This window comes from Truncatella angustata, assembly GCF_020726525.1.
Source record: "Truncatella angustata strain MPI-SDFR-AT-0073 chromosome Unknown BKA67scaffold_4, whole genome shotgun sequence".
NCBI classification, from domain to species: domain Eukaryota; kingdom Fungi; phylum Ascomycota; class Sordariomycetes; order Amphisphaeriales; family Sporocadaceae; genus Truncatella; species Truncatella angustata.
The window spans coordinates 43,456-58,561 of NW_025763384.1; the positions used below are offsets into that span (position 1 = coordinate 43,456).

General features: G+C 50.6%; 3 protein-coding genes across 3 annotated transcripts; all 3 read right to left on the minus strand.

Annotated features, from left to right (window-relative positions):
* Positions 1–5,109: 5,109 nt before the first annotated feature.
* Positions 5,110–6,852, minus strand: BKA67DRAFT_592196 (fatty acid desaturase-domain-containing protein; the record flags this gene model as incomplete). The annotated part of the gene is made up of 2 exons (XM_046104812.1): positions 5,110–6,607; positions 6,668–6,852. 2 exons carry the CDS (start codon positions 6,850–6,852, stop codon positions 5,110–5,112), a joined length of 1,683 nt encoding a protein of 560 aa, XP_045957985.1.
* A 2,991-nt stretch (positions 6,853–9,843) lies between these two features.
* BKA67DRAFT_535075 (dihydrolipoyl dehydrogenase precursor) lies at positions 9,844–11,651 on the minus strand (the record flags this gene model as incomplete). Its single annotated transcript, XM_046099961.1, has 4 exons — positions 9,844–11,166; positions 11,254–11,333; positions 11,398–11,456; positions 11,590–11,651. The coding sequence occupies 4 exons, from the start codon at positions 11,649–11,651 to the stop codon at positions 9,844–9,846; spliced, it is 1,524 nt and encodes a 507-aa protein (XP_045957986.1).
* A 274-nt stretch (positions 11,652–11,925) lies between these two features.
* BKA67DRAFT_257764 (uncharacterized protein) lies at positions 11,926–15,106 on the minus strand. Its single transcript, XM_046095798.1, has one exon. It carries the CDS (start codon positions 14,858–14,860, stop codon positions 12,347–12,349), a length of 2,514 nt encoding a protein of 837 aa, XP_045957987.1. The 5' UTR covers positions 14,861–15,106; the 3' UTR covers positions 11,926–12,346.

Genomic DNA, 15,106 nt, shown 5'->3' on the forward strand with positions numbered 1-15,106 from the left:
TGACGAAGGAAAGGTTTGAGATTGCAGACTACCAGACGCACTTGACGCAGATTCGCAGGTGTGTGCAGAGTATGCTGCGACGCCCTGGCCCAGGTTAGATACAGTAGCTTGCCGACGAGTTACGGTAACGTGAAGTTCAAGGCTGGTCAGGACTCAAGACTCAAGACGAGGCTGGAGAGCAGGGATTCGTTCGCTTGACAGTCCAGCACGTTAACGTCGCTGGGTTGGGCGCGGGGAGGGAAGGGGGTACGTACACGCGCTATGTTGGCTACGCTACTCGTGTGGCGTCACGCCCAAGACGCCCTCCCTCGTCGTTCCAAAACCCAACCCAACCTTCACTTGCGTTGCTCTAGTCTAACCTTAGTCTAGACTAGACTAGCATGCAAGGTCGACATTTCCACCGCTGTTTACTGTGTAGTTACTTTGGTGGTAAGTTAGGTTCTTGTTTCAGCGGGCTAACCGTTAGTGAGATAGCGCTATGTACGCAGCATCCCACTCGCCCACCTGGGCCGTCGTATCCATTCTCTTGGGTTCAACCATGCTAGCATTCTTGAAGCAAACGTTTCTTCTTGCAAGCTTCATCATCATATATCACTTATATGCCAACCCACCCATACACAGTTGCTTCGTTCTCTACCCGACAAACGTCCATCCGTCACGTCACTGTGACACAGCAGGACCCGCTCAGTTAGTTGGGCTCTTAGATTGAAGCAGAAGCACTCCAGGGCCGCCGCCGCTCATAAGATGTACTCACAAGCCTGCCCTCCCATCTGCTGTACCGCTCAACTCCAACAGCGTCTTGGGCAAGCATAGACACATTCTTCGATTGTTGCAAGACACGCCGGTACCAACGTCCATGTGATTATTCATGGCCTGTGCTTGGCTTGCATTCGAGAGTGCAACAGCCCGTCAGGTGAGCGGAAGTAGTTCTTGGTCGCCCGTTTGTACTCGAGGACATTCTCAATCACAAGACTTGAGTTTGCTGTCTACGACTGCCTGCCTTGGTCTTGAACCGGTGGCAGCAGGGCTTCGTCTCTCAGCCGTCCCCGAATATCTGCCCGTGGCAATCTCTTCCCGCCAGCAGTAGAGATTGCTATACTCATACACATCGACACAGATTGCAAGCATCTCGTGCGGGTTTGCCTATGATTCGGATGTGCTGCAATCTCCCTGGCTTTCAAGACGATGATTGTCCCCATTGTTTGATGCAGTTCATGGGTAATCTAGCATCAGCCGAAATGGCTTGTAGTCGCTCCGAGCCTTGTATCTGGTCTGGCCTCAACGGGCACGACCAGACCCGCCTGACGCTCGCAGTGGAGTCAAATCATTATCATTGTCTGCTATAACGTAGGAGAGGGACCTATACCAGGCGTCGGGGCAGGTTTCCAACAGTTCTTCCTATTTATAATAAAATTCCTTTTTCTTTTTTACTTCCCTGGAATACTGATGAGGTCGACAGCCGCTGCACTATCAGCTACTGATCAGCACCGAGAGACGAATCACACATCTTTCACTCCTGTAAATATTGGGTAAGGACAAGGGTTATCCATGGTCGACTAAGGTTAGTAGGCAACGTTGCCTGCAGCTTGCCAATTGTGGACATTTGCAGCAGCTTTCTTGCCTGCCTCATAATATGCACGTTAAGATTGTTTGCCCGATTCTGCAAATTAGTATGCAACTTGACAAAGATAGAAGGCATGGCCTTTTTCCAGTCGGAAAACTCGGCCAACCCTTGTCGGCACTACCGGGAACTCACCGAAGTCCACCGGATCTCATCTGCAATGTTGCTGTCAAGCATGATATGCATCTCGCAAACAGACACTAGTAGAGTTGGGACCAAACGAGTATGAGGGCTGAAAATAAGCGCACGTTCTTACTGGAGCTTTGGGACACTCAGCCCTTACCTGGCTACCTTTCTTGCTCTCTTGCTCTCCTGCTCTCTTCAGTGTTTCTTTGGAGCCTTATCTGTATTGAGACGGGCCGGCCCTGGTCGCGTTCGATCTGCACCTATCCTTTAAAGATTGTGTTCGTAAATTATGCAGTGAAAAGATGAATACAAATCACTCCTGAAATGAGCACAACCTTGTAACTTCATGACCGTTCCACATGGTCTATGGACCGGTTTGGCATCCTGTTGGCTCATAACAACATTGAGTGTAAGTAGAACCGGGATTAAACACGAAGTCGGTCGGTGTGGTGTTCTGTACAGCCCTTTGCGATTGGTGACAGTTGTGATTCATTTCCACATACCACAATATCTCACTACCGCCTACTAAATATGGATTTGCTTCGAATCAGAGTAATCTTTGGGTAACCAGGGAATATGATATCTGGAGAAAAACCTAATATATTTCTAAAATTATTAAGAGGCTAGTTACGGCACAAATCGCCTTCATCTACTACCATATTCGAGTACTGTCACCTTTTCATGCCTAACGATATGATGCAGTGATTAATGAAATGGTGCGACGACCATATGCATACAGCTTAGCTACAGATACAATGGTAGCAGTAGAAGGTAAAAAATAATAATAATAAAAAGGGGGCCAGTGATGTTCCTTTCGTCATAATGGAACGTTACCAGCCTGCCCGAAGACTTTTAGCAAGTGATGTGATAATGTGAAATGATGGGTTCGGCAGCAATTGTTACTGATTTCAGCACATTGGTGTTAGTACCGAGTAGTTCCGGTGGCTCTTTCCTTTTGCTCCGGCATTGGGAATCGGGGCATGAGGTTAGGGACAAATCCACCCCTAGATATGCAGCTGTGACTGCTTCTGGCCTAGATCTGATGGCGTGGGTGATCTATTGGTAATGTACCCTGGACCGCATCTAGACTAGTATAAGCATGATGATATAGATTCAGACTTTATTAATTGCAGGTTCTTTCTAAACTGGGATTCGCCGATAGGTCGTGCCGAGATCACCCTTGTGATAGTGGCATGCCGTGTTCGTTCCTGGACGTTGTAGCACACTATCCGTTGTTGATCGTCTATAGCACAATGGCTTCTCAACGATAGACGCCGCCATGAGACCCATTTGTTCGCTTTTAGGGGTTGGTCACATCCAGCTCTCCGTCCGAGCACTGCTGCAACAACGCCTAGACGCTCGCAATGCTCCCAAGCGACCTCTGTGGTTGTGCATACTCCACATGTCAATGACCTGGGGTACGAACTATGGCGCGTAGACACAGGTCCTCACAGCACTTGTGTCTTATTTGTGCTTAGACTGGTCACTCTTATCCTTTTTCGAGTTGTCTCTTCTCCAGGACCCACTAGAACCACTCTCCCGCTCCGAATTGTTTCGTGAGGCCATGGCCGCTCGTTTAGCAAACTCATCCTGTTTGGATCAACTCTGTGCTTCATCTGGTTGCCTATGACATGACTTACATTTTGGCCGCGAGCCTTGGCAATTCTAGCAGCTGCTTTGGCATCCATTTTGTCTGGCATGGCATAGACCACTTAATGGTTGTTAGGAATTGGTACGGGCGATCGGTGAATCTGATAATGCAAGTAGTGAATGGGGAAGCTGAGGAGCTGTAAGCTTCTTTTGTAGCCTGTAGTTACCGCTCTAGAGGTATGGTGTCGAACGATTGACTTCACACCAGAATTCTGCTACGATCAAGGCTGTGCCTTTGCGGCATCACCTTCGTCATTCACCGCTGTCAAGCTACCCAGGATGTATCGACGTGATTTAACATAGTCTAATCTTATCTTGACTTGTCACAATATCCCTTACCGAATATTTTCTACGGGATACCATGACTAAGCCTATCCATGCTTGCTCGACGAAAACTCCCTCGCCTAGCATGCAAGGAATTCATCGCGTCCTCAGCAACATGGGTGCAGTTTTCCGGTGTACCCGCTATGCAAGCAAACATATGACGATGACGCGCACCTGCCGAACGCACCCCAGTTCAACAAACCCTTTTCTTTTTCCTAGAAATATAGGCACCCTGGAACAAACAAAGGCCCCCGGAGCACGAAGATTGGGCTTCCTTCATACGGTGACTGCTGTTTCCCTCTGAACACCGACCTTGTGTACCGAATAACGTTGTCGACACAACACAGGACGATACAACCAATGAACCTGTCGGTTTTGCCACCTCCCCCCCCCCTCTCTTATCAAGGGTCAAGTAGGTAAGAATCCTCGACAATCACTAGTCGTTTTCAGGACAGGCCCGTTTAAGTATACGCTTCTTTTGAATCCAAAACATTGCGTTTGATGTGGTGTTTGTACTGATTTGCGTTCAAAGGGCTAGCAGGCACGTGCTGCATGTTGCAACCGAGGAGTCCTCAATGTTGGGCAGTGGCTTCTAAGTTCTGTCGAATCAGAGAGCTAACCGATATCCCAAGTCTAATTGGCTTTTACAACGTCCAAGATCAACAGTGCCAATATGAAAAGCGCTCATTGCTGAAGAGACACCAAGGAAAATGTGCAAAGACACACAGCTACATCTCGACCACGAGTCTAGTGGAGTCATACGTAGCCGAAAGGAGATTCTAGCCTGGATCACAAGTATTTCTCTGAGTCTTGAAAACCTGGGTAAAATGATAAAAACCTGCTGGAAAATGGTGTGTTGGCTTTTAACACATTTTGCGGCTGTCGGGGTTTGAACTGGAGGTATATGATCAGAACCCGAAGCCCTGTTTTGTATCTTGTCTCTGACATAATACATAGGTGGCTGATGAAGAAGAATATCTATTCGTGATTTTAGTGGAACTAGCTCGTTATGCATACCTGTTGTAACGAAACCCCTGTGCACGCAAGCAGTCAAGCCATCGCAAGATTACCCAAAATAGGCTCAAGCTAGGCATATGCCGGGGTCAGCGGCCCGGTCAACCCCAGCAATCATGTTGCGAGGTTATGCACCATGGTAGCTCAATATGTGCTGAAGAATTGTGATATATGACTAGGCACAGGCCTAGACCACCGCTCAACGATTGCGGATGGCGGCGTCCGCATAGGCGATTGCGGGGATCAACCCTAGAGAGGCGTTACACCAAGGTCATATGGTACTATATGATCGATCTATGTCTTTGCTCATATTGTAATGCTTGGTCTAAACATGCTGGCTATTGAATGGTAACGTCATACATACTTTGCCATGATCAGTGCCCATGGCCAAGAGGATCGTCGCTTTTCGCGAGTACCTTCTGACACTTTGCCAGGATTGCTGCCTGTCTGGATACTTCCGCAAGCCGGCTGATAACTTCTTGGTTTCCACCGACAAAGCCATAAAGCGCATATGGTATGTCAACATCGTCACAGAACTCCTGAACCAGCTTCTGTGTACGGCGCAAGTTATGACGCGGAATGCGGGGGTAGAGGTGATGGATGGCTTGAAATTGTAGGCCACCATGGAAGAAGTCTAGCCACTGCGGGCAGTCCACATCCATTGTGGTTCGCAGCATCTTCTGGGGAAAGGATTCATGTACCCCAAGGTCGGCCGTGCTCATGGCGAAGTGAGACAGTGTGATTTGAACATGCAAGGGCATGGTAACCATGTGACTAATCATGACAAACACAAACCTGTCCCATCCTGTAGGAATGGATTTGTACACGACACCATAGCCGAACCAAGCCCAGAAGAAAAACTGGCCAGCGATTTCGAGCCACCTGTGCCACCAAGCTGGGCCCTTGCGTGGTCCAAGCCCGAGAATGAGGAACTCCCAGGAAAGCCGGTAGAGGTTGAAGCGGCCAAAGAGCAGGATGATATAGTATGTGTAGTGCTGGATAGAAATCAAGAACTTGGCCGCGGCATCATACTCCATGACGCGCTCATAGTATGTCGAGCGTAAACCTCCCAGTAAACGATGCGATATGGCGAAGAAAGGCATGTGTTCGATATCTGGATCATGCTCAGGTGAGTTGGTGACAATATGATGCACATTGTGATTCCTCTTCCACCAGCCAATGGATAGCCCGCCGAGGAAGTCGGCAATGACGATACCTATAACAGTGTCGACGTGAAAGCGGTGCGTTATTCCCATGTGGCCGGCATCATGAGCCGAAAACACCAACTGATGCCAGAATACGCCGAGACACAATGCGCTCGTTGCATACCAGCCCCAGTGGAGGAAGAGCAACATGCCGGCAAACAGGAGACTGTACCGTGAGATCTCGATGGCATACGACTTGTAGTTGCATTGATACAAACCTTCAGCCTTGATCCTTTCGTTCAGAGCCCGATACTTTTGTACAATGGTGTCCTGGGTGGAGAAATCCAGTGACGGATACTGGTCGAGATCCAGGCTGATCTTTGCCTTGGTCTGCGTGTCTAGGTAGGTCATGCCATCCGCCTCTTCCGTGGAGGAGACGGATGAGACTGAAGCAGGGCGCCCAGCGCCCTTGGTAGCAGTACGGTTCCTGAGTACAGGTTCTTGGGCATCGAAGACAGGAGAAGGGTCGCGCGAGCTGGTATGACTGGAGGCAACGGCAGATTCGGGGCATGTGTCTTGGTCATCATCCTCAAGACACTCCTGGCCACTGGCGGGGAGCGGTCTGAACTTGCCTCCCTGGATGGGAGGTAGGAAGTTGGTCCATCGTCCTTCGATCCTTCCAATGCGATATCGCAGCATTTGTTGTTTCGCTTCGGGGGAGTGTAGTCTGCAGGTACAGCATATGTCAGGGAGGCACAGCGAAGCTAAGGGGCCGGGTCAAACCAACACTGTGACCTCGTCGGTGCCATCACGTCCAACCATGTGGCGGATTGCCTTGTCGCCGCCTGGGTGGTACGGACACCAGGCATCGGCTTTAATTACAAATTGGTCCAGGATGAAGATGGATTTGCCATCAGCTATCATGCCCTCCACCTGCCTGCGTGAGAGGACGGGATATGTTCTCTCTCCCATGGTTGCGTTGCGCTTGAGGGAGAGTGCTATCGATTCGGAAGTCACGGAGCAGTGGACTGACTATGCGATCGAATACGCGTGGCCTCGGCCGCTTCCACTCTGATCAATCAATCGCTCGACTCTCTTAAGAACCTTCGGTTTCTGAGTGGTGAGGTAAGCCTCCCTCGATTCCTACGACGCGGAAGGAAAGGGCTACAACATTTATAATGTTGGCGGGCAGGTAATTGGCGGTGGCTAGTGAGAACCTGGAAACATGTGCATCGCACTATCGCTAACTTAGTTATCACACAGTCCAATTGAGTTTATCGAGCCAACCACGCAGAACGATTAGCAGCATTGCCACACCATTCAGGGGTGCCGCCCCGCAGGTCTTCCAGCTCGATCTCTTAACGTTAGACTACCCGGACAGTACGGAGTTAAACACGACCCGAACCCAAACAGTAACACTGGATACTGAATGAAATGCACAATCACAATCATCCGCGTGATGACCATATTTAAATTCTTAGAGGGTCGCCTTGACAGTTGTGCGACCAACTTCTATAGACCAAATTCTAACACCATCTTTAACAACTTGTCCATCTGTAGTCTACACACAACATGCCCAGTTGGAAGCCTGTACTTTGTTCGTAGGCTCCGCAGAAAGCTGCCCATATCATACGATTGCCAGTTCAGGAAACTTTCGAAATGAAAGGCTGGCGAGCTCCGTGATGCGAGATGCGCTTCTGCCTTCCTTCGATATGGGTTCACGGGAAGTCAGCTTCTTTGGAAGATTCTGACGGAGGAATTGCTTGAAACAGTCTCCGAGCTATGTAGTCATCTCGTTCTCGTGCACTCCTGCTGTCTCTCCTAACCACACACGCTTGCGAGGGCAGACACTGATCCTGCATTTGCTGTTTGCATCGTGGGACATGGCTTATCACCCACATAGCAACTCACCGCCTGTGAATTATTGACAAACGTAAACGCTATGGTGTCAACATGCGGTGACAAACATGGTCAACAAGATGCTTGGACGACCAGACGACACTCACAAGGCATACCACGCCGTGACATGAGTTTCTTATGCATGTCATTGGCGACCCAGCAAACATGTAAGCATCTCTGCCATAGGTGCGATTCCTATCATTCAGGGGCTCGAGCAAGATCTTGCCTTGCGTTCACTTTTTGTGCTGTTCAATTCGGGATCATTTAGTCGACTCCGGACCGTACATGGTCACGCATTCCACTATGACCTGTCTCCATATTGGGCAGCATGGCTGCTGTTCACATACCAACAGTACAGTGAGAAACCACTGTGTAAGTAATCAGGACACCAGCTACAGCACGACATGGTTATACCCTTGTCAGCACGTGTACGGCGGTCGTACGTTATGCTCCTATCTTTGCATCATCGGGCATGAGAGAATTAAAATTGAGTACCTCTAGATCACCAATCCCAGAATGCGAGCCACCCTTGCGTTATGTAAGTTCTCCTGATGTTGACCATTTCTCGGCTGGCTTACTGGCTGGGCCAGGAGACAGGTAGCGCCATATTTCCTCTTCGTCCTAAGTATACTGATGAGTTGGTGCAGCAATAACGGCCCGGTGTTGGTTCAGCCTAATATGAGCTGCCCTTATGCTCTAGCATCAAGATCGCGTCACCATCATTCTGATGGTCATGCTACAGCCCATGCATACGCTCAACCCATTGCGTGCTCCAACGTTGCCAACACGGCCTTTCGAACCGAACACCATCATAATAATCATCACCGTCACTATCCCAAGCCGCTTGAAACGCCAGCCCCTGGAATATCTGGGCTGCAGCAGGTGCGTGGCTTCGCCGGCAGACGGAACGAGAGCGGTAGAACGAACGGGGCTTTTGCTAGCAGGGCAATCCGGTGATAGACAAATACGGTTGTCACAACCACCGCGACGAGAACTCTAGGCCTGCATCGTATTTTGCCGATATCGAAACCAAGCGCCATGCATATGCCTCTCAGGGGAAATATCCTCTAAATGCTACGTAAAAATCGAGCTCAACCCTGTATTCGCGGGCAGTACCAGTCCAGCCGCGCCGTTGTAACACGACGGCTCGTCATGGACACGGAATTTGATAGTCTGTGTTGTGTCAGGCCTGTTACTACAATCGTCTTCGTTTTTGGTTTACCCATGCTTCCATGACTTCGTCCTGCTTGCAACTCTTCCTGCTGTAAAACCTTGCCATGACCCGAGCAATGAATCCTCCCACCTTCTGAACTTGTGCGGCTCCATAGTAAGACAATCTGTTTTGTGATTACTCACTGTCTCTGAAAGATGATGTAGCCTATACATGGACACTGGAATGGACTAAGAAAAAGCCCGGGAGAACTCATAGTAGGGGTCGAAATGTCGCGATGCTACTGATACGAAAAGTTGACCGACTATGACCATCGTAGCCCTTTGGTGTTCATGCTGTGCTTCTAATTAGGTACTCCTCGAGGAATAGAAAGATTCTAATTTTCCGATAGTAAAGAGACCCGTGCCCTTCTGAATGAATTGGTGGCGCATCACATCTTCATGGTGTGTAAGTGAGATTTGCACGACCCAGTCATAGATTTCACCTACCAAGGCTGTCGAGGTTCTCTCTGGTGCGTGACCCCAAGTCGACATGAATAGGGCGTATGTTATACGAGCACAGATTTCAGAAGAAAAAGAGTATTCAGTCTCGTACCTAGCAGGGGCGCAAAATTTTTTTTTCCTCCATGGAAAGCACACATGAACTGCCCCAAAAAAATGTCAATACACACGACGTGGGGGATGTGAGTCTGAACTTCTGGATCAATTACCACCTATTCTATACCGTCCCTAATGACACAAGAAGAGTTGCCTCGCCTGAATTCGCCTTGAAATTGACAAAGAGGACCCTCGTATTGTTCTCATGCTGGATTTAATGTACACCTAGACACCAATGCATTTCTGGATTTCATCTTCCAGCCACTCTACCCTCACAACAACCCCGTGATCCGACGCTTAGAAGTGGATGGCCTTGGAGTAAGTGGCCATGGCGGCCTCCTTGAACGCCTCAGCCAATGTAGGGTGAGCGTGGCAAGTGCGGGCAATATCTTCCGTTGATGCGCCGTACTCCAGAGCCAAGGTAGCCTCTGCAATCATCTCACCGGCGTTAGGACCGATGATGTGGCAAGCCAACAGCCTGTCAGTCTCGGGGTCGGCCAACATCTTGACCATACCGTCCGTGTCGAGGTTGGTCTTGGCGCGAGAGTTGGCGCTGAAGGGGAAGGTGCCGACCTTGTAGGGAATCTTGGCCTCCTTGAGCTCGGCCTCGTTGGGACCGACCCAAGCGACCTCGGGGTGAGTGTACATGACGGAGGGAATGACACCGTAGTTGACGTGGCCGTATCCCTTCTTGATGTACTCAATGGCGGCGACAGCCTCCTCCTCGGCCTTGTGAGCCAACATGGGGCCGAAAGTGACATCGCCGATGCAGCGGATGTGCGACTGCTTGGTGCGGTACTCGGAGTCAATGACGACGCGGCCGCGCTCGTCAACCTCAAGACCGGCGTTCTCGAGACCAAGACCGGCAGTGTAGGGGCGGCGACCAATGGCAACGAGGACGACGTCGGCATCGATAGTCTCGGGCTTGCCACCCTTGGCGGCGTCAACCTCGAGCTTGATCTTGTCGCCGGAAGCGTCTCCGCTGACGACCTTGGTGCCAAGCTTGAAGTCAATACCCTGCTTCTTCAGGAGCTTCTGAGCCTGCTTGGAGATCTCCGAGTCCATGCCGGGACCGCCGATCTGGTTCAAGAACTCAACGACGGTGACCTTTGCGCCGAGTCTCGACCAGACGGAACCCATCTCCAGACCGATGATACCACCACCAATGACGACCATCTTCTCGGGGACCTTCTCGAGGGCCAGGGCGCCGGTGCTGGTGATGACACGCTTCTCGTCGAACTCGAGGCCGGGGAAGGGGGTGGACTCGCTACCGGTGGCGATGAGGATGTTCTTGCCCCTGACACTGGTCTCGCCGCCGTCGTTCAGGGCGACCTTGATCGTGTGCTCATCGGCGAAAGCGCCAGTTCCCTTGATGTACTCGACGCCGTTCTTCTTGAAGAGGAACTCGATACCCTTGGTGAGACCGGTGACGGAGGTGTCCTTGGCCTTCATCATGCCCGCCAGGTTAAGCTTGACATCGCCGACCTCGATACCTCGGTTCTTGGTATCGTGGAGAATCTGGTGGTATAGATGCGAGTTGTTGAGGAGGGATTTCGACGGGATGCAGCCGACGTTGAGACAAGTACCACCGAGCGCGCCGCGCTTCTCGATACATGTGACCTAAAGGCAGATTGTCAAAAACTTGTACTCGGTGGACGTTTTGCTTTTCTTGTTTCTTTGTTGTAGCGTGTGTATATATGTACATACCTTCAGGCCTTCTTGGCCGGCCTTGATGGCTGCGACATATCCTGCAACACCACCTCCGATGATAACCAGGTCCTTCTCCTCTGCGGCGCGTTAGTATGTATTCTCCGGATTGGACGGCAGTTGTTTGGAGAGTTCGAGACATACCGGCCTCAGTAGCATAACCCCTTCTCCATCGCGATAGAGGGCTGGTGACTGTGGGGAGACTGGAAATAAGAAGAACAGGCGATGTTAGCGAGCGAGTTATTTACGTGCAGGAGCAGAAGCTGAGGCTGAAGCAGGAGAAGCTCCGCCCCGTCCCGAGGCAGGATGAAGTCATCGCAAAGGGGAAAGACTCACGAAGATTGTGTTCGGAAACCCGAGCGGACGACAGTCCGTGGTATTAAGCGGCTGGTCATCATTGTGTCTGTGAGGGAGAGGATCCGAAGAGTTCTCAATTGAGGTTCGGAGGGAGAGGCGGAAGATGAGGCTTGGAAAATAACAATGGGGAAAGAACAAACAGCTGTGCTGCAGCTTTTGCCCGAGCTTCAGGTTTGAGAGGACTTTCCACAGAGTATGTAAGAATGAATTGATTCGCCGCGAAATTTTGGAGGTCCGAGCTGTTTGGCCGCCATTGACTTGGCCTTTTTCCTTTCCGCCTTTTTTCCCCCCAGCAAAATCGCTCGGTTCCTCTCGTGACAATGCAGCCGCCCCATCTTCGCGTAACTACTATCGCCCCCGGAAAGAGCCGGCTCAACAACCAAGGTTACCAGACTAGTAAAAAGGTTCCTGTGTATTCTATATGCATCGCCAAATGACAACGTCTTCGCTGTAATCAGATGGAGCTGTTCTTTTGAGCTGGCAGACACTTGGGATAGACAGGACCTGTGCATGCCGAGTTGGACAAGGCCTTGCTCAAGCGTGTAACCAGCAGGAATTGCATACATACATGCATACATACATACATACATAGGGAGACGGCAACGCTAATCCCCGTTGTCCATCTTGACCCGCATTATTCGTGGCAGACTGCTGAGGTGCCTGCTAAAACAACGGGTTGATGACAGTATTATTATTCATGCTCCAACGCACCCTATCCTATGGTTCGCATCGACGGCTATTCTGCTGTAGTGGACAGCGACGCCTGTAGAATACCATCTGCAGTGGCAAATGCCTTCTTGAGCCTCTTCTTCTCGTCACCTTTGACGATATCCGTCTTCCTGATATACTTCTTGAGGAAGTAGTGAACACCCGTCGCTAGATCCGCGTCGAGGACGCCGAATATCTTTTTCAAGGCATCATCGTCTGGCGTTTCGAGTAGTACGGTGATGAGCAGTACTTCTGTAAACCACTGCGCCTTCTCTTGTAAAGCAGCAAGATTCCGATATCTGAGAAGATCCAGCCCCAAGCTCCGGTTAGCGACCAGGTTGCCGTAGAATTTGCCTACGTTAACAACGCGGCGCGTGTCATAGTCTTCATCCTCGTCATCAAAGTCGTCAATGTCAACATCCTCGCCCATCTTTTTGAACCTCTGCGTCAAGCACCTCTTGAACTGAAAGGCAAGCTCGCGGTCGCCGCAGAAACGACTTGCTACAAGCCAATAGTATTTGTTAAACTCTGCCTGGCCTTCACCACTCCGGACAATGACCTCGGGCATTTCCTTCCGCTGGTATTTGTTCAGGCGCAGCTTCCGTAACAGGAGCTCTGCATTCTGGCAGTCCGTAGCAGAATGTAGAGCCACGAAGATCTGTTGCCTGACCTCTGTGTTGAAGCCCTGCGCTTTCGCCAGCTGCCAGAGATCGGGGATCCCTAGGTCATCGTTATCGATAAAATCTGCCGTGTCGTCAACCACCTCGTCGGTACTCTCTGCTTTGGTCTCCTTTTCGCGATTTCCAGACCAGCTCGCACCGACGACCCACCACTGTCCGTTCTTGTCCGCGTTCTCGATATCCTTGAGTCCTACATTCAGGGGTTGGATCTCGCGGCTCCCGCTCAGAGTACCGATGCGTTTCCTGATCTGTGTGCGCATCTCAGCTAGATCTTTGTTGAGACTAGCAGCCTTGGATTTGTTGGTTCCGAGATTTCTCATCTCTTCCATCATAAAGCTCGTTCGTACGGAGGCATTCTTCAGATCGGCAGGCTTGATGAGGCCCAAAATCTCTTTCAAAGCTCGTGGATCCTCGCGCCTCAACGACGGACCACATGTTTGGATGATCCTCAAAAGGAGTTCCGTGTTAAGCTCGGAAAGCTTTACCAGGAACAAACGGACGTAGTCGAAGATTAGTCTTGCACCAACGACCTGCATGTTGTACAATTCCGAAAGAAGGATTATGAGATGTTTCGTGCCCGCATCTGACTGGTTACCAGATGCTTGATCGTAGTGTTCCCTGAAGACCTGAACTATCTTCTGTACGAGATTGGCGGATACGTGAACGCCCAACGCCTTGTATGCGGCTGCTATGAAACCGGCAATCATGGTGAAGAAACTGCCTGGTCGTGGCTCGGGAGAGGAGACCAAAGTGATGAGAAGGTTGACCAAGGCAGAGGTAACACTTTGTCGCGGAAAGTTATCGTAGAGACCGGAGAAATCCTTGAGTATACCAAGCATGTTCTCGTTGGTAAGTCGATTGATCAAACCCTGCACACGCCTACGCAGCTGTGCGTCTACTTCGTCCATGGATTGGCCCTGCTTTCGAAGAGAAGGGGGCACGTACTTGGCTACGTTTGTTGTAGGAGCAACGTAGGGGTTTTCCCTTTGTCGAGGAGCAGCAATAGACTCGTCGTCATCATCATCATCATCATCTGAGAAGCCGCCGAAAGCATCATCATTGTCGCTGCCGCCTTCCATCTCGTCGTCTGAGTAATCTGAGTTTCCTAGGTCAGATAGCCCATCTCCACCATCTCCGTCCACGGAAAAGTCGTCCTCGTCGCTAGAATGACTGGGTTTCCCACGGTTTGCTTTCGATGCTGCTGCTGCAGCAGCATTGGCCTTCCTCCTTTTTTGCGCCAGCCATTCGTCGGCCTCTGCCTTCCGCTTGCTTCGCACCGCCGACTCCTCGTCGACTTCATCCCCACTGCCGTCTAAATCACCAAGCAACCCATCGAGACCATCGTCGTCATCGCCGACCTTTGATTTTTTGCCCTTCTTCAGCCCTAGTTTCTTCTCCAGCGCGGCAATCTCGGCATCTTCTTTACCCAGCTTTTTGCGATCTGATTTTGAGGCTTGAGGCGCATCATCCACGAGTTCATCAGCCGACTCCTCTTCCTCGCCGTCCTCCATACCATCCTCGTCGTCCTCCTCGAAGTCATCTTCATCCAGATCCATATCAAAGTCAGATTCATGAATGCTGTCATCGTCATCCTCGGGGTTGACAATGCGCATCGGCTTTGAGGGTTGTTTTGCCTTTACAGGCACTGGGGGCGTCCTCAATTTGGCCGTTGCGGGATGTGATGCATTCTGGCGGTTTGGCGTTCTGTGGACCTGCTTCTTTTGCACTCTTGATGCTTTCCGTTGCTCCTTTCTCGAAAACTGCTGGCGTCTCTTACCACCGCCAGCACCAGATTGCGGTTGAGCGCCGATCTCCTTCAGAAACGATGCTGGAAGCGCCAGCTGTTTCCCCTGAGGAGGCATGTTGCAGTCCGTAGTTGCCCGGAATATCCTGGTTCAAGCAGTATTATACAATGAGATGCAAGAACTCGGGGGGTTTTGCTTGATTGCAGAAGGATGCCAACTGGTTCATGTGAAATTCGAACATTGAGATAGAAAATTTTAGTGGAGTCTGGCTTAGTGGCATGTACGCTAATTTCATGGAGTGCCTCCATGTACCTAACCTTAGCAGCTTGCCTGTGTACCTGATAGCTAGCATGTGGCAGTATA

Bases quoted from the DNA above. Each gene is read 5' to 3' on its own strand.
- BKA67DRAFT_257764 (XM_046095798.1), bottom strand. From the start codon at position 14,860: ATGCCTCCTCAGGGGAAACAGCTGGCGCTTCCAGCATCGTTTCTGAAG.